This window comes from Falco naumanni, chromosome 2 (genome assembly GCF_017639655.2).
Source record: "Falco naumanni isolate bFalNau1 chromosome 2, bFalNau1.pat, whole genome shotgun sequence".
Lineage (NCBI taxonomy): Eukaryota > Metazoa > Chordata > Aves > Falconiformes > Falconidae > Falco > Falco naumanni.
The window spans coordinates 76,312,017-76,334,667 of NC_054055.1; the positions used below are offsets into that span (position 1 = coordinate 76,312,017).

The 22,651-nt window shown below is 37.1% G+C and overlaps 1 protein-coding gene across 10 annotated transcripts in view; it reads left to right on the forward strand.

Annotated features, from left to right (window-relative positions):
- Positions 1-22,651, forward strand: part of SON (SON DNA and RNA binding protein) — a 41,417-nt gene that overhangs the window by 15,936 nt on the left and 2,830 nt on the right. For 4 of the 10 annotated variants that reach the window (XM_040584973.1, XM_040584975.1, XM_040584976.1 and 1 more), the window contains 8 exons: positions 904-1,064; positions 3,312-3,452; positions 5,316-5,504; positions 9,781-9,891; positions 10,300-10,416; positions 17,676-17,823; positions 22,025-22,093; positions 22,183-22,298. In XM_040584973.1, the coding sequence (XP_040440907.1) occupies positions 904-1,064; positions 3,312-3,452; positions 5,316-5,504; positions 9,781-9,891; positions 10,300-10,416; positions 17,676-17,823; positions 22,025-22,093; positions 22,183-22,298 (1,052 nt within the window). The other 6 variants (XR_005826544.1, XR_005826543.1, XM_040584978.1 and 3 more) reach the window with 6 other exon arrangements.

Consider the following 22,651-nt stretch of genomic DNA (forward strand, 5'->3'; position numbering starts at 1 on the left):
CATAAGGAGAAATAAGGTTCTAATTTTGAGTGACAAGCTGTTGTGCAGTGTGTGAGGAAGTGTCTTTTTGTGGACCTTGCGTTCTGACCTTTTTAGTCTTGTCTCGTAAAGTTACCATGGAATCGCCTCTACCAGAGAAGTATTTTTGTAGAGACCATGAGAATTGATGAGCATCCTTAAATCTGTCTTCATGCTTTGATTATGCAGCAAGTGTGTATTTATACACTTACTGCTTAAGAAGTAAAGGAATGTTGGCCTTACAGGATTTTTGTAAAGCTGTATGCTTCCAGAGATAGTAGTAACTAATTACTTGCAGACTGGCAGATCAGTTAATGTGTAGTTTATTTTCATTCCCTGTTTCTGTGCTTTTTTCCTTAGTAAAGCAATACTGTTTTAGGAACAGTGTTGTATGTAACTGCATTTTATGCAAATGCACATTTTGTTCAGTGCTTATGTTTTTCTTTTGGTTGGTTGTAAGTAGCTTTTAGGCTATGTACTGGGGGGCTTGAGGGGAACTTCCTCAAGAGCTTTGAATGCTTTTCAGAGATGGCTAGGAGTTAGACTTTGGAATTTGTGTTGAAATGACTCGGTATTTCCAAAAGTGGAATGAATTGGTGAAGTAAAATGGGCATCAGAACTTCTGGGATTTGGAGGGTTTCGAGTGCTGTAATTTGGAGTCCCTGTACTTTGTGTTAAATTTGCAATTTCGCTCATCTGTTGGGTAGACCAAATTTTAGAAAGTCCAGAGCAATGAAGTACAGTTCTAGTTATTTTCACAGAATAGAAAAAATGGGCAAAATATTGTGTTTTCTTTTAGTAATTTGTTTAGTCTGCCAGAAATGCATATTTATTATTAAAACAAGAATCTGTAAAAATAATGATTTTTCTTAAAAAACTTTTTAGACAAGGCCCAGCTACTTGAAATAGCCAAAGCTAATGCAGCCGCCATGTGTGCTAAGTCTGGTGTTCCCTTACCACCGAGCCTGATGCCTTTGTTATCTCAAAAGAAAGATGACAAAGCCAATCAAAAGTCATCAAGAGATACACTGAAGGAGCTCACTGAGGTAAGTGAGAGCAATAGTATAAAGTCTGAAAATAAGCCAGTTGGTCTTTTGTGACTTCTAGGCCAGCTGTCATTCTGTGTTCTTGGTTCATGTCTAAGCTGGCTTGTGGTTTGAGCCCTTACTCTCTGCAATGTTTTAAGTCATGAAAACAGGCTTTTTAATTCAATGGAAGTGCATGAAATCCGTTTATTTTTCTTTTTTTGTTTGTTTTGATTCTGTTCTAATTTTGTACGAATTGGTAGTTCTCCTTGCAGCCCTGTTAATAAAACCCAAAGCTTTCTCGTCACATTTTCGGTTTTGTTGTTGTTAGTTACTTATATACTTAGTTTAGTTAGTGAATTTCACATTGTTGAATGTTACCTCTGGGTTAAAAATCTAGTGCCCACTTGATATAGTTCTATATATTTTAATACATACTCCCAAGGTACTTTCAGAGGATTATTGTTGCAATTCTATTGCATTGCAATTGAAGTCTACAAATGGGATGTTTTTTGTTCTGATTTTGGGGAAAAAATTGCGAGTTGTCCTTTTGCTGCAGTAATGTCGCCTTGTTCAATTTGCTGATTTCTCTCCAAGTTCCACCCCCACACCCCCCCCTGAAACTGGAGAAAATGTGGAATGGATTAAAAAAAAGTGCTTTGGGGATTTTTAAATTTTTTTTTTTAAATGGCATCATTAGCGTCACAGTTCTGAAATACCTGTTTATGGCAGTAACATCCTGAAATTAAGCAATGTCAGACTGCTGAAAAGTAATCCTGTAGTTGTGTGTGGGCTAGTGGAAGCAGCAGTACTTGTTAGTGAAAAAGCTGAGATTGTGCAGATACACTGTGCAGACATCTTAAATGGGTTTTTATGTAACCTGACCAAGATCCAGTGTAGCTAGTGCTAATCTGGAAGCCCGAAATCTGCCCCTTTGTTGCCCTTTCTAACTGTGAGAATCTGTTGGATGATGTTCCTGTTCTGTTGAATTAAAATGGGCCACAGAAGCAGCCCAGGCCATAGCGATATGGTAGTGTGCCCCAGTGGAGAACCCTTGCAGAGCCTGTTCAGCTTCTTGCAAAACTAGCTGTATTGTCTTTGCTCTCTGCAGTGTAGCCTGCAAACTGGACAAACTGCTTCCAGTTAGTTGGGAGCCAGCTAATAAGTATAGATAATACATCTTGTTGAGTAGCTCTCGAAATAGTGCAGCCTTTTCCTGTTGCCTAAAGAATGTGCTTGAGTCACTTTTTAAAGGTGTCAGAGTGTCTTGGGTTTTAGTGATGGAGCTACCTGTTTGCTCCTTATATGCCAAGTCAGGTCATCAAACAGATGTGATTTACAATGGTATGAATTGGAACAAGAACCACATCAGGTGATGGCACTTATGCTAGTATTATTTCCTCAAATATTATGTCCTCAGATGTCTTGTAAGTGTACTTTTCATGAATGGGGACATAATAGAAGCATGATACTAGACTATATTATTCTCAAATGTGTTTTGGACTGACAAGTTATAATTGCTGCTGATAAACAGTCTGTGCAGATAACCATGATTAGTAAAGCATTTTTTCATTATAAAATTCTAGCCTCTCTAGAACGTGTGTTTTGTTTTGTTTTTTCTCTGGAGGCTCTCTTTCCATTTGACTAGAGTATCCCCATAGCACCTATATGTTTTATATTCAGCTTCTGTTGAATACAAAATGGGGGGTGTCTTGTGTACCTGGCCAACATCAAAAATATTTCAGAAGAAATTTGCAATCTTTTGGAGCCATTGCTTCTGACAAGGTCCGTGCACTACCAGTGCACTTAAAATTAGTGACTATTAATTGTTAGATTTTCCTGTGCAGTGCTTTAGTGAGTTAGATTGACGTTTCTGTCAGATTGCAATATACTAGTTACATTTGATACCAAATAGCCAGTGAGTTCCTGCTCTGGAACATTTGCAGCCTTAGACGCACGTTCTGCAATGAGCACTGTGTGGCAGGTTTTGCAGCATGCTGCTGAAATCCTGGGTCTCTGAAATTATTCACTGCATGAGTGCCTAGCAAACCTAGGTAGGTCTAGGTAGGTGATTGATAATGCGTGTAAAATGTCAGAAGTACATACGTTGATGACATTGCTGAAAGATTTTCGTAGTTTATACATCCTGCTTTAGAAAAGAAAAATTGTAAAAATGTGGTTTTTGTACGTTTTGGTTCAAAGTCCCAATGTTTTTCATGGCCATCATGTTCTGTTGTGTGCCCCCCCCCTTTTTTTTTTTTTTTTTAGAAATGTAAGAAGATTGCTCAAAGCACAGATGATGTGATAGTTAACAAACCTCATGTTTCTGATGAAGAGGAGGAAGAACGTCCTTTCTACAATCATCCTTTTAAGCTCAGTGAACCCAAACCTATTTTTTTCAATTTAAGTGTGAGTACTTTAATTTTCAGTATTTTAAATTGTGACAATTTTTAAATAATGCAAGTAATTTTACAGAATTTAAACAGGGATTGATAATCTTGGTGGAATTGCACTGGGATGTTATTAAAAGTGCTCTTGCTGCAATAAGAAACTCACCTGCAGTCTGAAATTGTGGTAGTTCCCATAATTGGATTGAAACTTAATTTTATTAATGTCTGTACAGCTTTTAGAGCTTCAGTAACATAAAGAGGATCACATTTTCATTTCAAAAATAACAGTATGAATTTGCCAACAACATTGGAATTGGAAAATGCTTTTGGAATGGCACTGTTTTTCTTCTAAAGCACAAACAAAATACCCCCAGCAAAATTCTAAAATAATTTTGAGGTGTTCTGAATAAGATGATGGCATCAGCTTTGTGCAGACTCCAAGTCTTGTATGTTTGCTTCTTCAGTAGATATTAAGTGCTTGCTAAAGAAAAAAAAAATTGTTAGTTTTGAGATTAACCAATAGAGAAGTAAATGCTGTGTTAAGAGTGAGGATCAGTGATGTTGCCTTTTACTAAGAGGATCTAAATGTCCCATTAAACCCCCTCCTTGGGGGACTCTTTCTTTTTTTTTTTTTTTTTTTTCCACTCTGTCAGAGCTGGTGTTAACACTTTCTGGTGTGAGCATGTTGGGAGGAATAAAATGAGGGAGTGTTCCTTTAAATGCGTCTGGGTTTCATATGCTTTCAGGTGTGGATTAGAATTTGTCTAGGTTTTCTGTTTGTGGTTTTTTTTGGGGGGTAGTTTTTGGGTTGTTTTTTGTTTTGTAGTTTGGTGGTGGTTTTTTACAGTATCTTGGGATTTCTTTGTGCTCATGAAAGTGCTCTGATTTTGCAGGGTATAAAGTGCTATAGAAGTACTAATATGCTAAGTGAAAATATATAGTGTTTATATTTTTATGGAAAAATATGTATAGGTTGTGGCACACACAAAATTAGCAGTAATACATATTTATATAAGATGTAAGGTAGAAGTAGATCTACATTCTATGTTGTACTGTTAGAAAGTGGTAAGAATGAAAATCATGAGACCCTGGGAGTCTTAAAGGCTCTGAAGAGGAATGTTCTTTAGTAGTTGTGGGCTGCTCTGCCTGTTCTCCACAGCTTTGACTCTTCTAGTATCATTCTTAGCATTCTTCCTGGATTCTAGTCTTACTACTATTCCCATCCATGTTCCTTTGATAGTAGAAGCTTGCCTAACATTGTGAGCTGTCTTGGTTTCATTTGTGTCTTGGAAGAGGTACCTGTTGGAGATTTCTGCACTCTTAATATTTAGTAATGCTGTTCCAAGGAAAACAAGCTCATAGACTTAATCTACTTTGAGATTCATGCTGCTATTAAAAATAATCAAAACCTAGAAAACAAAATGTTGAAAACTTTTTTCTCTATGCATAGTAATATAGAGCTTTTTGTCATGATGTGGATATCACAGCTGATGTTTTTTATTGCCCAGGATTTTTGTTTTGGAGCTTTCCATAGAAAAACAGATGTGTGACAGATTAAGATTGTTCTCTTTATGATGGGGTGGAGGGAAAGCAAGCAGGTTAATTACAAGAGAGAAGTTTTGCATATTTTTGGCTGCTGAAGCTGATTTAAGTGATTTTTTTAGCTTCTAGGTGTTTCACCTTCTGTTATACTGCAATTTGTTGCTCACTTGGGTGTTTTTAGCACTGTGCTAAAATTATTTGTGATAAGCTTTTGGTTTGATGTTAGTAAGAAGGATAACTTAATAAAAATGTAATACTGAGTGTATGCAATAAATTGTTTCTGAAAGACATGTATTTTTTTTTTCTTCAAGTTTTAACTCTATAATTTTATTTCTTTAAGACTCCCAGCATAAAACCAGCACCACCACCACAACCAAAAAATCAGGTCAGCCTGTCAAAGGAATTTCCTGTTTCATCTGGGTCTCAACATAGGAAGAAGGAAGCAGATAGTGTCTATGGAGAATGGGTTCCAGTTGAAAAAGGCAAAGAAGATAGCAAGGATGATGTTTTCCCCAAACCATCCATCGAGGTAAGGAAGGGAAGGAAAGCATATCATATAAGAAAACCAAAACCGTTATCTGATCAGTCTGGTATCAAATTGCAGTCTGTGGGGAAAAAAAAGAAAAAAAAAAAAAAAAAGCTTAAATAGATAATATCTAACACTTTAATAAGCTACTTATCTGAACCTCTGGGGTCTTCAAGTTTCATTGCCATGCTCACATGGGCCACGATGAAAGCAACGTACACCCATACTTTTGTCAACTAGTGTCGTCTTTGTCTCAATAGAATTTAAACTGTAGCTTGAAGATGAAAAGCAAATTTCTTGTCCAGTTTCCTGCAGAGGTTAATACCCTAAGTTAAGACTTTCATAATAATGCCTTTAATAATAATGGAAATCATCCTACCAATCTTAGAGCAATAACATCAAATTGAAATGTAATACATTAAAAACAGATATGATCGTAGTTTCTGAAACTGCTATTTCATCTGGTTGTATCTACAGAATTTTTAGCTTTACAGTCACATTTTCTGACATAGTTGTCTTCCGTGTGGCCTTCCAAAGGAAAAAAAATGAATTATATGTATAATAAAATGGGAAGGGGGAAAGAAAAAAGCAAGCAACTGTTTTTCCCCTTGAAATGTCTTCAAAAGGATATTTTCTGGGGGGGTTGTAATTACGTAAATTAAGTATTTAAGACAGATGTTAATTTTTTTCAAGTTGTTGTTACCTTACTCTTACCTGAAGGCTTGTTCTCATACCTTTCAAAGCAACTAAACAAAAAAACCTTGGCATCAATTTCTGATGAAACAATCTTTTCACTTGGTGAGTTTTGTCTTTCAAGAACTTTCTGAGATTGTGCAGTTCATTTCCTGAAACACAGAAGGTACTTTCTTCTGGGTCTTCTACAGCACCAAAAGCACAGCGAATATAACTTACTCAACAGACATTTTCTTGGTATACCTGTTTGACAGTCAGGCACCCAGTTCATTGTTCTCTCAGTGTAGATGGTAACTGCTGTTTGGTCTTTGTCATGAACCACTAATAAGACAAACATTTGAAAATGTTTGTGCAAAATGTCATTCCCAGCTACTAGTGTATATGTAAAAAGTCCAGAGCATAGAAACATTGTATACTAACATCTGGCCATGTTTTTGCCAGGTGGTAAAAAGTCTTGTCCTTCAAATAATTAACGATAATGCTCATAGTTCAGGCAGGCTCTGTAGATGTCTGCATCCAGGTTGCCAATGACACTAGACTTGTGTTTTCACAAATTGGGTTACCTAAGCGCTAATGGTTTGTGTACTGATTTTGTAGAAGAGGCCTTAAAGATGGATATTGGAGTAAATATATTTAACAACTTTCCTTTTTGTCACTTGTATCATTATAAATGCTTGTAACAATGTTGTCTGTTTTTATATTTTGTAAATAAATATTTTTATTTGCATTTACCTTAACTTGGTTTGTGTTAAGGGTGATTTCAAGGGTTGTTAGCTGACAGCAGAGCATACCATCCCCTTGGGTTTGACAATCCTTAATTTTGAAATAAGAAATACTCTTGTAGTAGCAGGATCCCTGTATGTTTCTTCACGGAGTCTGAAAGGCAACAGAGTGCTTCTCTGCTTGTTTTTTTCAAATGGTTATAAGGACTCTTTGTGGATTAAATGGCTTCCTTTGAGCAAAAGAAGTCAGATAAGCTCCCTTGCTGTTGCAGTAGGGTAGAGGGGGAGTGTGCTTGGATCCTCAGGAAGTTTGACATACAATTTGCCTCCATTCATTGTTGCTAACTTCGAAATCTGATTGTGACAACTCTGATGCAAGTCTATATTGGCATTAAAAAATACATAATTGGTTTTATTGTTACGTTTTTATTCAAGTCACAGAATTAGCTATGGGAATAAGCAGTCTGAAACGGCCCAGCTAATACATTAGAGATTGTTTTAATAAAACATTATGCTCTTGATACAGTTGTTTGGGGTAGTAGGAGATAGAGGAAAAAGTCTTGAGTAATCTCAAGTATCAGCATGTCTCTAGAAGGCAGAGAAACCTATGAGAAAGAAGCTGTATTTGAAAGTTTGAGTACAGAGTTGAAGTATTGTATTTAAGTTTGGAGTATACACACGTGACTGTTTTGCAGAGAAGCCGCCGTGGTCTAAAAATGTGGTAGATGCATTTGGTGTATCAGTGGATCTACCCAGCATGGTCAAAAATGTCTGCTTTCTATTGTTAGTCTCTTCTTGCTTCAATTTCGTGATTTGTGTCTGTGGGGAAATGTTATTAAAAGTCAGGATCGGAAAGGCAGAACTCTTACAGAGAATAGCATGCTGAACTTGGAACTGTTTTACTTGACTTTATAATAACAACTTTTCATACTTCAAGCAGAGATTTTTTTTTTTTTCAAGATCCAAAGCTGCCATCGAGTGTCTTGACATAATACAAAGCCACGATGGTCTCCAAAATGGTGACTGACTATGTGGGGAAAGTGTATGGGAATTCTAACTAACCAGGGTATCTACTAATAGGCCCCAGTCCGGTAAAGCACTAAAGTACACATGTATGTTTAAGTATGTGAGTGGTCCCAATGTGGTTTCAGTGGACTACTTGCATGCCTATGTGTATTGCTGGATTGAAGCTTTTTGGTGAGTAGAATAACTTTTATTTATCTCCTGAACCAGTTTTACAAACAAACAGTTAAAATAATTCTTTAATATGTAAGGGAAGCTTAGTAACTCCAGAAAGTATGTATTTTAAACAGGCATTCTTTTACGTATGTGACCATCGCTTTAGGTGATTGTTAGAAAGCCTTTTACTTCTTCTTGTGCCTTGTTTATGATTGTGTTTTTGTCAGCTGGGACAATAAATAAACACTGAACCTCTGTTTCACAGACATACAGGACTTCCTGGATTTTAAGTCTGTCTTGGTCAGTGCCAGATGTTTCAGCAATGATCCTCCTAACAGAAATAATTTTTCTCCTGAACAGTAAAAATACTAAAAAATCCCCCATCTTACGTGAAGATTTAATAGAGCACAAAACCAATTACTCTGTTTCATGCAGTTGCAGATATTCAGGTCTGTCCCTTACTGTTTTCCAGTATTTTCTAAAATCTTGACCTGGTTTTCGATACAGAGGTATTGCGGATTAACTGTATTTTTCTGTTTAGCAGTCAATTTTAAATTCTTTTCAGTTTTTTCTGCTGCCTCTGTAGTATAATGTGTGAGAGGCTAAGGTTATGAGGTAGCGACTAACAAAAGGTAGAAGTCTTTCGTAAAACGATAAAAACAGTGAAATGATGAACTTTATGTCTATATGCCGCCTGCTGTTCTGATTTTTCTTCCCTACCTCAAACAGTTCCAGCCCTTTGTCTCCTTAACATGCTCATCTCCAAAGAGATGTCACTTGTTTCTGAGCACTGTTCTTTTTGTCCTTTCAAAACAGAATGATCTGTAAAATGTGTATCTTCTGAAGAACAAGGCACAAGTAATTTTACAGAATACCTCTATACTAGCCATAATTTATTACATCTTTATACCCCCAAATGTTTTGGATTTCTCTTTTGATTGCTGTGCACACAGAGTAGAGGTTTGCATGGAGCTTCTTGATTTGCTCTGTATTTTTTTACACAAGTGATTCTGATTAGTATGTGCGAGACAGTTTCAAATCTCTTTTTCTTTAAACTTCATTATACTTTAGCAGCACAGATCTAAATAATCCTTACCAAATCAGTCAAATTTTTGAGTCTGGTTTTACTTCAGGCTGAAGATTTAGGATTTGAAACACTAAAGCCAAGATCATGGCATACGTCTGATTCTTGCTGTAATTTTTTTGTACCTACAACTTTGAAGCTTAAGTGTGACTTAATGGTAGAGTGCTCATGTGAACAGCTCTCTGAAGGCATTTTTTTTTTTAATAACTAAATTACATTTAATTCTGTTGGTTAATAAGATTCTGTTGGACAATAATGTGCTTCTCTATTTAAGTATTACACACCAGAACTTTTGGTGCCCAAAGCAGTTCTTTGAAAATAATTTTTCTGGTATTTTGTCTGTACAGGTGATGCTAAATTATCAGGGTGTTATAATTTAATTTCAGATGTTGTATTTGTTTAGGAAAGCCTGTATTGTATATACTTAACAAATAGTCCCAGGATTTTTTTCAGTGTTACCTAATTGTATATCAAACTAACCATTTGATGTGTAAAATAACTTTGTAGCATTTGTAGCATTTATTCTACAACAGCATTTTCCAGATCAAATGAATGTTATTGTGGTCTGATGTATTTCTAAAAATAATCTTTTTCTTCCTAGGGTGTGGACATAACTACAGCTATGAATGATCGAGCCGTGGCTCAGAAAAGGCTTAATGAAAACACATTTGATTTAGAGGCCATGTGCATGTTAAATCGTGCACAGGAACAGGTATGTTGAAAATTTTCATCAGCATTTTGATGAACTTAAGCAAAGTAAATATTTACCATTCATACCAGCTGATTTTTCTTAAGGTATTTTAAGTACACCTTTTTGGAAGCCCAGTTTATAGGTACTTGTTGAAGAATTCTACCTTTCAGTTTGCACTTCATAACAGTGATTTTGAGGATAAGCAAACCATGAACCATAAACTTGCTAGACTTTCTGCTCAGGCTTTAGGGTTAACTTACAAAGATGCTCTGCTTTCTGGAGCATCTGCTTATAAATGAGTGTTAATGGACACAGCACTAAACATCAGTGAGGCATCGTCATGAAAATTATTGAGAAGCAACAGAGAATTGCAAAGGAAAAATATGGAAAATTTCTATTTTGGTCTTACATTCGATTTTTATTTTGTAGATTGACGCCTGGGCTCAATCAAACTCCATACCTGGCCAGTTCACAGGAAGTACTGGAGCACAGATACTGTCCTCAGATGAGCTGACCAACAGTGGTCCCCAAGCATGGATTAGAAAGGTAGAAGTTACGCAGACATACTTGTCTAACTGTCACATTTTAAATAGCAGTGGAAGTATCGGAAAATGCAAAAAATGTGCCTTAAAAACCTATGGTAATGCATGTGTCAAGTACAACAGGTTGAGTTAAATCATTGTCTTTGATCAATTTAGATACTTGCTCCTGCTGTGTCCATTTTGTTGTGCATTAAGGTGTTGCTCATGGCAGAGTACTTCGATAAGGTGTGCGTCTGGTATTTGAGTCAGATTGGTTCATATATACTGTTACCTTACACTGAAATGACATTCATGATTCTGGTATGGTTGCAGTGGTAGGTCCATCACTACTTTTGTGGTATTGGAACAGATCAGGCAAGGTTTGATCCTGATGTTGTTGAAGTCAGTGATGTTTTGGCATCAACTTCAGTGAACCAAGTCCTGAACTGCCATTTTGTTTGACTTGGTTCTACCTGATCGCTACTTTGCCTCTATTTGTATCACCAGGGTTTTCTGGGAGCCAAAGATTTGGAGTATTGAACCAGGAGTTGCAGTTGGGTTAATAAGTTTAATGTCATCCTACAGTGAAGTAGTTACCTCTTACTCCAGGGTAATACTGGCTTATTTTTGGGGTGTGGTGCGTCATACATACATGCGTTTTATAAGTTTAATAATTCATGATTCATCTTTGAAAATGAATACTGAACTGGTTCTCTTCAAGAAGTAGAACTGAGGAATTCAAGCAATATCCACCTTTCAGACAAAAAGAATAATTAATTATGGTGGTCAGTCTTAACTAGTAATATAGTTGAGTATATGCTGTATCTGCTTATCCTTCCAGAACGTAGCGTTAAGACAACCCTCAAAACTGGTAGGTTAGATTTGAGGCTTAGGGTAGAATTTTCCATAAAACTTGGTGTAAACTGAACACAGAAGTCTGGAATTACAACATCCTAAAAATAGAAATATTTTTGCCAAGATTCACTAACTTGTTTTTCCACTTTATATAGCCAGGCAATACAGAGAGCCAGGCAACACAGACATCCAAGTTACTTGCTAGATGGGAATCTTTTGAGCTCTGCTCAGTATTAATACAAAGCCTACATGATAAAGTCTTATTTTAACAATTACTAATTTCTGAGATGGTAACAGAATGTTGGCTTTGATGATTGCAATAATCGTCCCTGGTAGAGGAACTTAGAAATACAAAGCACTCGGCAGGGATGTATTGGTGAGAAAAGAAGAGCTTTTCTACCACGAGGCTTGTGAAAGGGATCAGCAAGCCTACGAGGGTTCTCCCTTCCTTGGGTGAGTTCCCAAGGCAGTGGAAAGGGAGCATCTCTGATTATCTCTTCCCCAAGCCTCTTCACCTCACTTTCATTCTTTGAGGTTCTGTGGTGTTTTTCTGTGCCTTACAGTAACGGGAGTGTCCACTAACAAAAAATAAGTGGAGAAGACAAGTGTGTTTTCCTCGGTCTTTCAACGTCATTCTTTGATCTACTTTAAAAAACAAACAAAACAAAAAAAATCAACAAAATGCTTTGTATGGGGAAAATGAGAGAAGAGTCTGGTCTTTGGGTTGTGGACATGACTACTGTGAGGAGCAGAAGCATATTGGAACGTTTTGTTGAATCTAGAAATAAGAGTGAGCCAGCAGAAGCACTTCTGTCCTTCCCATAGCTGTAAAAACGCAGAGGTTTGCAGTAGTAGGCATCCTCCCTAGCAAGCGTCATGTGGTTTGTCAGAAAGGAGGCTGCTACTGGAAACAAGAAGAGTTGTTGGGTGAAGAAGATGAGGACACAGTCCTCTTTTTTCCTGCTCTGGCATTCCTCAGCTTGACTTCTTTTGCTCTTTCCAGGTTCCATATTTGCACACACATTCCATCAAACTCATGAAATGATAAGTAGTGATAGTCATGCGCCCTCTACAGAATGCATTAGGGGCTACACAAGACTCAACCTGGCTTTTTTAGGATGGTGGGGTCTGTGAAAGCCTTCACAAAACCTAGGTTTGATGAACCTAATGAGTCACTTACTGTGGTTAGAGAGTAATTTCACAGAAAAAAAAGTGAAGTAGGGATAATGGGTTATGAATGCATGTTATCTTTCTCAGTGATACGAATGCAAACTAACCATGAAATGCAAAGCACAGGTTGTATTCTACTTAGGCACTTGAAGTTGTATAACTTCGTTCCTGTTAATTACACAGTGTAGCACTGAAGTCGGATTCGTACCCCCTTTTTTGTCCTAGGAAAATGCGTTTTAATGTTTTTTAAAAAAAAATTTTTTTTTTTATTTTTCATTTGCTAGTAGGGCTGTGGAGTTTCTTGGGCTGTTTTGTATGTGTAAATTAGTGCAGTTTTCTGACTGTAGGTATTTGCCATTAAGGCATTGTGTGTTGGCAATTACCTTAAGCGATTCCCATAAGAGGACTTGTGGTCAAGCACGGTTTAGCAGAAACAGAGCCCGTGTCAGCTAGTTATTTGTGTATCATTAAACAAAGAACATGTGCAGACATTGTGATTGGCACAAAACTGGATAGATGTAACAAAAGAGTGCTGTCAGGAGAGGAGGAAAACTGAAGTACTTGAGGAACCTGTTTGATAAGCGCTGTCTTCACTTTGCATTTCTTGGATTTCAGCTCTTTTTTTGTACTTTAAAAATTACTCTGGAGAGGTAATATGTACTCAAACCAAAATATGCCTGCAGTTTCAGTTTTATCTCAATGTAATTTTTGAGGGATTTAGTTACTGAAGTGGTTAATGTGGCATTCTTGAATGATCGGCATACCAATTAGAAGTATGGTTTATTTTTCTAAGTAATGTGCTTATTCTTAATGTTTATGCCTAGGGTTCTGAGCAGTATTTATAAAGGCATAATAATGCTGTTAGGTTTCCTGTATCATTAAAACAGACTTATGAACAGTATTATCTTTTTCTTTTGAAAAGTGGTTTCTGTTTCAGTTTATCATCATTGGTGTAATCAGTTCACAAATACTACTTATTTACTCTGGAGGTTGCTTCTTTTGTTTCTTTCCTTGTTTCTTACAAATACACTATGCCGCTGAATAAACGTCAGATCAGAGGAAGTGGTCAATTTTTTTTTTTTCTCAAGCAAATTCTGTTGAGGTCTACTTACTCAGACTTTCCCAGACTCACCACTTCTGTTCTGGATTTATCAGCCTAGTAGTTCTATAGCCTAAACTTGCTCTCCAAAACAAGGTTTCTGCAACATTTTATGTGCACAGGGTAATGCCTCAGGATCAGTTTCATTTAGTGTTGTGCTAAAGCACAACACAGTTGTGCCATGTATGGCACATTAGAATGCTCTGCTTTGTGTAGTAGGTTCTGAGGAGTTAAAGCGTTCCTTCCGTTATTCACAGCCATAGCAGATGAGTAAAACGCATGCTAATCATGGAGGTAAAACTAAGTCTTGTGGTTGTCACTTGGAGAAGGACTGCTGACCTTCTGACAAGGCCACTTGTATTTTCACTGCCTTATACAACACAATGAGCTTTTCTTGGAAATGAAGGCCACACGGCAAGGCAAATCAACTTGATGTGATGTTGGACTGGCTCCCTGTTCAGTACTCAAAATGTTTTTTCCTCCAGCTATCCTCAGCTTAATTTCTGCTGATTGTATGTACAAGCTGTGAACAGAAGCTCCTGAAGCTGATGGTGAGCGTAGGCTTTGTGAGGCATTTGATGGGATTCTTCAGAAAGGTATTCTTCCTCTTATATGGGGGAAGGAATGTGGCTGCTGCTTAAAGTGCCAGTTTATTTTATGGAAAATTCAGTTACTTTGCAGTTTTGCCAAGATAGATGCTTGTTCCTGGTACTTGACTTGGAGAAATTCTTTGGAGTTAGTCTTAAAGTAATCTTTAAGACAGCCCATTCTGCTTTAGCTGAAACTGTCCACCTAGTGCCTTTAAGGCTTTGTTGTCTTTTGCTTAATAAATTATTGCTCAAAAGAAATAAACCTTCCTTCTGACAGAACTTAAGTTTTAGAGCCATGTCAGCATTTTGAGAAGGAATGGGTATTTTCTTTTCAGAGAGCAGAAACTGATGATGTATTTCAAGATCTCTTACATAATTATGGCTTTAATGTTTTGGATGTTGCGGGTGCTGTTAGATTGTTAAGTTTGGGGAAAGGACAGCGTACAGCATTGAAGACTGCTGTTGCAGTTAATAACTGTGACTGTCCAACTTGTGTTCCAGAAAAAAACCCTGTAAAATCATTGTTGAGGTGTGATTTTTTTTTTTTATTATTATTATTTGCTTGTTTGAACCCTTAAATGCTAATTCAGGCATTCATGTCCTCCCAGATTTGTTGCCCTCACATAGGTCTAAAAGAGGAATGGTCTTAATTAAAGTTCATTTAAAACTCTCTTAAGCGATTGGTTTTACTCTGTAGCCTTCTTGTTAAAGAATAAGTGTTGACACAAGAGTGTGGCTTGCTTAGTTGTGTCCATCTGCTGGCAGAATGGAAGTGTGCTTTATTTGGCAGACCTTTCATGGATTTTAGAGATCAAAAGATGAGAAAAATTGTATTAAATTCTCATGCAGGCTTACTCAAATTGAGATCAATGAATGAAAGAAAACAGTTGTTTTGTGAATAATTAGTTGATTCTGGCAACAGTAACCAAATAACTTAGAAACCTGGGGGTTTATTGTATTACATACTTTTCAATTTTATATCCTCCTTATGGGCCAGATCTGCAAGGATACATAGCTTGTAAGTAGTTCTGCAAGACTTGGCCTTTTATGATTTTTAAAACTGAAAAGAAACGTGTGTCTTCCCTGCTCTTGTTAACGTTTCTACTATTTCTATGTTTTCAAATGGAATTACAAATACAGCACTAGTTCTTACCCATACTGTAGTAAGTCATGGGCTGGGTGAAGTATGTCATTAAATTATAAAAAAGTAGTTAGACAATATAATAGTGCAGGTGACATTAGAATTTATATTCAGTTTATTATTTAAAAAGACCCCAAACAACCAAAAAACCAAAACCAGAATGGAAAGATGAACTTTTTCCCCTGCTGCTGGTCTTCTCTGCTTCTTCAGTAAACTGAATCGAAGTAGGCTTCTCCTGGCTCCTTTCATGTTGGTACCAGAGTTACTTCAGTTAGCCTTCTAGTGTGATGCACAAGTACAGCTTTTCTGTAAAGAAACAAAACTTACCTTTCTAATTCCTTGTTGTCTTGGTTCTGCTGTATGTGTTTGAGAGTCAGCATAGTGTAAAAAATTCACACTAAAGTTACCAGATAGGATTCTAAATTCACACATTAGAAGAGGTGTTTTTAGTAAAGTGCACTTCGGAATGTAGAACTCTATTTACAGTATTTGGAATTTGTTCAGGCTCTGGTAATCCCTATACAGGAGCTCAGGGCTTTGATTTTTAACTACAAATAGTAGTATTTTGGTTCCATTCTTCCTACACCAATCCTAACCCCACATCAGTGCGTTTCCAGGTGTGGTGAGAAGGCTGTGTAACATTAAAATGACCTCATCAAGAAATTGCACTCTTGTCGTTTGTGAACTGAATACACACTGGTGATAACGAAACAGATGTTTATTTTGAAAATTCTATCATTGCAAAGCAGGTACAAAAGAGGAATCGGAACCCAGGGTGACATTGACTGGGGTTTGTATCATTCTCGGCATGGTTGCCCTTTTCTAATGAGAGGTTCCTGGAAAAGAGAGGGGAGGATGAAAATGGAAGTAAGTAAAAGTCATTTTAGGTGTATAGATCGAGGCAGTTCATATCAAAGAAACTGATTATCTCTGTGTACACACACACTGCATGGTCTGCACCAGTCAGAAAAAAAGTTGAACTGGAGAGGTGCACTTAGCCTCTACTCTTCCATCAGACCACTTTGTTACTAAGTGCAGCATCCAGTTGCATGATTGATAGGTATTTACTGTTTAATAGATAAATATTTGGAGGAGTCCTACCACAATCTTCAACAACTACTTTTTTTTTTAGAATTTTTAGAATTTTTTAACACCACGTATGGTGGGGATTACACACATGCACCATTAGTGTGTGTCAGTTGCCAATTTGAAATCCCCTTAAAAATACATTATCCTTAGTCTCTGCAAAAGTAAGACTTCTGGTTTTGTTTACGTACAAATCAAAACCAAGGACCTCAGTCCTTTGTCCAAATCTGGGAAATGCTTACTTTTGCAACCACAACTCAAAGTAAAGGAGGAAAAAAAAAATGTTCTATTAATTTGCTTTGATAGTAAGTAAAATTTTCACAAAACTACTAGGCATTGTATCATCTAACCTACTATGCAAAATAACTGATGGACTTATCAGTGCCAGTGTGTAAACTTGTATATTTTAAGGCAAGCAATTTTTTGCTGTGATGGAAATGATTGACTTACTTATTGGGTCAGTGGGGGGGGCAGAAGAGAGATGATAGTTCACAGAATAACCTGTGAACTTTCACCCCTCTATATGGAAACTTGTTTCAGGGTCAAATCCTTGTAGCTGCCTTCTTGCCACGGTCAATGCCAGCCCTACTATTCACAACACTGCGGCCATCGAGGCCTAGGTACGTAAACATTTAAGGAGTTTTTAAAGTTCTTTACATCAAAACAGATTTTTAAAATTTCTGTTTATAAGCTTTCACCATTTAACAACTATTATGTTAATGATGATTTGAAAGAATGTGAAGACTGCTGCTGCTAAACTGTGTGGCTAAGCGCCTTTTTTTCCTTTTTTTTTAAAAAAAGAGAAACCTGTATGTTTCATGTGGATTTTCAGAGTAGAACTTGAATGTGCAACTGCTGTGTAATAAAATGGGGAAGGTTTTTTTTATATTTAAAATATGCCTAAACACTATGTGAATGTCATTGCTAAATGTGCTTGTATTTTGTTCAATAACTAGGTACACTTGGCACACGTGTTGCCAGTTAAACAGTTAACACTGCCTCCTTTCACAAGATGAGAAGAGATGCATTGGAACCAAAGTAGCGTGTTTAAAAACGGACGGTTATCATTTTATTAAATACATATGTCTGCAACGGTCACTTGCCACTTTTGGATTGCATTAGAATTTTCTTAAGTTGTTCTTTTTTGAAAACATTGATTTGTCTCGTGTGTCTGCGTGAATTCTGGTTTATACAAAATGTTAATGTATATAAAGCTAAGGTGTATTTTTTTTTAATTGAATCTGTGAAAGGTTGTTAGAAACATTTTTTTGGAAGCTCCCACTTATTTTTTACAATCCCAGTGCTAACTTTAGGACTTGTTTTACTTTTCTTTTTCTGGATAGGATCAGTTCTTAAGAGCAGCCCCTGTAACTGGAGGAATGGGAGCTCAACTGATGAGAAAAATGGGCTGGAGAGAAGGAGAAGGGCTTGGGAAAAACAAAGAAGGCAGCGTTGAGCCGATAATGGTTGATTTTAAGACAGATCGAAAAGGTAAGCCCTTCCTTAAATGTCTTACGGCAGTATAAACTTACCATGTGTGTTTTGGAGGTAGGCAAAATAACTTTGAAATAGTAAGCTTTTTCTGGGTACAGCTTCACTGTAAAAGTTAACAGAATGATGCAGATGATTTTGGTACTAGTTTTTTCAAGCCCTGGATTATATATATAGGCTTTGTCCTTACACCTGTGAACTCTTCCAGACATTCTGTGCCTTTCCTAACTTTCACTTTCCATTTTCAAAAGTGCTTCTCAGTGGTCCTTTAATTAGAGATGTGGTTTAGTTGGATGTATGGAGAATGCACAGACAGGGAAGTGAATTGTGGAAAAGTTGCCATGGTTGTTTTGGAGAAAGTGGCTGAAGCCAGGAATGGGGCGGCATAGGAGACAGAGTGGTTCAGTTGGTTCTCAACTGGGGTGAAGGACAGAGGTGAGAGCTAGAGTTGAGTTCCTGCTGCCTTTCAGCTGAAGTCCTGACATGAACAGGCTGACATATCGATGGTTTTAGGTCTTAGAAATGGATTGTTTCCTTTTTTGTCCATCTGATCTCACTGCTGTTCCATCTCCTAGTTTGATCCAGCTGCAGGCAAGCACCTCTGCTCAGCTACAGTGATGTTTCTCTGATTGTTTCCAAAGATTGCTTTAGCAGTTCCCTCCTCTTCTGATTTTGTTGTGGGTTTGCTGTTTTTTTTCTTTTTTGTATAGTCCATGGCCACAGATGGAGAACTGTTGCACTTGTCTCACTTGATTCAAAAGAACTGTCCTTTTAATTAAGGCAGCGTGCTGCCGCTTAAGCTGGGGCAGCATGGTTTGTATGATTGGCCATCTTGCCAGCACATGTAGCAAGAGTTCTGTTTTCAGAGTGAATGTTTACGAACATTTTCTATCTGAAATACCTATACAAGTTCTAACCATTTTAAATACAAGATGCAGAATTTCAACAGTCAAGATTTATAATTTAATTGTTCTATTATGCATGTTACCAAAATCAACAACACTGTTTGCAGGAAAACAAATTCTTACTATTGTTCTCCTAAATATTTTTATAAAACTGGGAATTTATTACTATATTAAATAGGTCACATCTAATATCAGTGCATGAAAATACTTTGAATTATGAGTCTGTGTTAGCTTTTTTCAGTGCTCGTAATTGAGCTCAGAAGAAAACAGTGCATGTAAATGCACATGTTCTGAAGTCCGTTTGCAGAGATACTGTTGGATTTGAAGGAATCTTTAGCTGTCAAAATGGCTAGATCTTAACACAGAGGTAGTTCAGTACTGCTCTGGTGACCAAGCTAGTGGTGAAAGTATAATTTAAACAGTTCAATATTAAATGCGAAGAGGTAGAAAATGAGAAAACAAGCCTAGGTTATGAAAATACTCATGGCTTTCTAAATTCTGAAGACCTCCTAGCATTTATAAATGGAGAAGTGCAACAGTCTCAGAGTACAGAACACAATAATACAGACGACTTTGTTTTATATGAACAATGACCAAATTTGCTTTTCAGCTGTTTTTCTTCTGTGTGCAACCTTTCTGTTTAAAGAAAGGAGAGGGAACAAAAAAAAAAAAAAGATACTTCATGACAGAATGATTGCCAAGAAAACTTTTGAAAAACATTTTGTTCCTGTTATTAAGTTACTGTGATCTTTGTAGATGTTGTCTTGTAAAGTTCTCACTGCTGGTAAGAGTTCCATCAATTTAGCTTGATTAATATTAGTCAGAGGGAAGAAATGGAAAACAGTCAATTTCAGTATTATTTTCTCCAGCAGGATTTTTGTGGTGAGGAGGAAAGAGTTAGCTCTGTTCATTATGTTGCTTGCTTCTTGTCACATCATAGGAAAGAGACCATGTTGCTATACAACCTGTGATTGTTTTGAACATTCAAAACATTTTGGTGATACACACCTGTGTCACAGCTCAGGTTTCCAGTTCTAGAAGTGTGCCCTGGGATTCTCATGTGGTTTCTGATACAAATTTCCTTAATGTCTGCAGAATTTGATACTGAAGTTTCAAGCGTCAAGCCCTAAGGCCTGAGACAGGATCCAGTCCTCAATTTGCTAGGCATTCTGTAACAGAGTTTTCTCTTTCTGCTTCAGAATGCTCGGTCTTCAATAACAATTGAAAATGTTAGATGGAGTTAAAGGATGCCTCTCCCTGGCATGTGACAGATTTATCTGAAAATACTGATAACCCTAGTGATGGCCAGGCTTTGCATAATTTCAGTAGTTCTTAAATATTACTATCGTATATGCAGCCTTATCCCATAATTTCCACAAATAATATAGAGGTGTTCTGTGTTGATAAAGAATAATCTTTCATGTTGAGCCAACCAAGTCTATAATATAGGGAGACAGCTTGCACTATGAAGAGGCAGCATGCATGTTTCATGCGTTACAAAGAAGCAACTGAATAGTGACCGTACACATATGATGGGTAGCTGAAAAGGTTATTCAAACATTAGTGTTTTTTGATGCTTAAATATATAAAAAGTCAGTTCTATTTTTTTAAAGTTCTGTGTAGAGGTTTAAGGAAAATGCAGAAATTTATACAAGGAGTCTGTTATTAAGTAAGACTGTAAGGAGTATCTGCTATGAAGTAACTGTTACTAAGTCTGTTACTAAGTATTGTTTTGTAAGGGTTTTACACACGTTTTTAGAACTTACCCGCAAATAAAATACTGTTTCTAGATAGAGGAGCTGGCAGTTTGCTGAGGAGTTACTCAACAGGCTGCACTAAGAGGTGAACCGCAAGGTTGTCTGCCTTTGCCATAGCTTTCCCTTAGACTGTTTTTTCCAGATGCTGAGTGAGACCTGTAGTTCTCTCGCAGGCAGCACTGAAAACAAACTCTCCTTGACCTTTGCTGTCAGCCAGTAAATTGTTGGTTGTCCGTGTTCAAAGAATCTTGGTCCGTCAGCAAAGCTTGTCAGAGTCCATTGCAGCTTTTTTGAAAATACCTTTTGAGGTACCAGGTACCAGGTGTGGAAGACAAGTGTCAGCAACTTAGAGTGAGTGGGACACAGTATTAATGTGAAGAATGACATGAGAGCTTTTTCTTTGGTGGAAGTCTTCTGTTTATTTTGGATATAAGATTCTGTAAGGAAAAAACCAACAACTTTGTTTCAATGATTGTTGTCTGTGAGGGTTTCATACCACTTGAAAAGTCCCTAATTAGGAGCTGCGTGAATATTAGGATGAAAATCCGGTAAGGAGGGGAGGATTTTCTTGTAAAGCAAAACAAATCAAAATGCCAACCAAAGATGAAGGAACAGGAAGAAACTGGAAAAATTGCAGTATCTCCCTGTCTTTATTCACACCAGGAACAGAAACAAATTGAGGTAAGAAACAAAAGTAATATTGAAGGATTGAAGTCCAAGAAACTCTGAAAAAAAGGACAGGTATTTTGTTCATGTGTATTTAAGATGAAGGGAAAATGAATGGAGATAAAATTGAGTTGCTTCCTACGCATGGCATGGTTACTGGCATGTGATACATTTTTGGCAATTACTACATTTTATTTCTTACTCTTGTAAGATTTTAAGAAGAAAAATGTCCAGCTTCCATGTTTCACAGTGACTTCCACTGGAACTTGTGCTCTTTGTACTGACTTGAGGCCCAGTCGGATGCTTTGTATTCAGATGTGATTGAGATTACGGTAATTGGGCTGTGAACTTGTACATAAAGGATAAGTATATGAATACCATTAAGTAAAAAGGGAATGTTACAAGAACACTGTATCAGTCGTATCGCAAAAGAACATACTAGGTACGCTTTTTACTGTTCAATGGACATAATGTAAATGCTTAGCATGTAAGAGGCAAACTGTTAAGGTAGTGGATGAATTTTGGGTTGCACAGAACAAATACTGCGAGAGAATTTTTTTTAGGTGTATCTCTTTGTTCAGTGTTTCTCCAAAGAGGGCACTGAAAGCTGGGTGTTTCCTGACTTGCATAAGGTCAATTAAAGTTTACTACTACCTGGTTTGTTAAGAGTCTGACTAGAGCAGTTGAGAAGAATGTTGTGTAGTACGGAGGGGGAAAAAATGCTGGATGAAAGGGAGGTTTGAAAGACTTCTGAAAAGATAGTTGTATGGTGTCTCCAGGTTTCATCTCCACTGATACATGTTAGTGCTTTAGTGATGAGAATACAGAAATCAGGTGTGAATCGTAAATGTAAATGTATTGTGTTTTGTTTAGGGCTTGTTGCTGTGGGAGAGAAGGCACAAAAGAGATCTGGACATTACGTTGTGATGAAGGATCTTTCAGGTAAGATTCTTACTCATCTAAAATTAAACTCATTTAAAATGACCGCTTTGATAGTGGCATTGAAATTTCAAATACATTTTATCTTTAAGGTAAACACCCAGTTTCTGCATTGATGGAGATCTGTAACAAAAGAAGATGGTCACCACCTGAATTTGTGTTGGTGGATGATAGTGGGCCTGATCATCGCAAACATTTTATCTTTAAGGTACGTTTTGAGTTTCCTCGTTTGCTGTTGGCTTCCAAATTTGTGTTTGTATACAAACATGTGAGCCATCTCGGGGGTGGCTGAGGACTGCTAAGCACTGTCTCGATGCTAAGTCCTGTTTCTGTGCAGGCCAAATCAGTGCTCTTGAGCACATTAACCTGAAAATCTGTCAAGAAACACACCATTTCACTTCTTAATAAAATGATTAACCGATGTGGTGTCATATTCTTGCAGGTGTGATGTTAAGTCTTACTGTTGTAAAGGTAATGAGCAAAATGTAGTTGTTCTTTGTCCTTCAGTTTTACCTTAAGACGCGGGCTTTCTTTTTCACATAGTATCTTGTATTAGCAGTT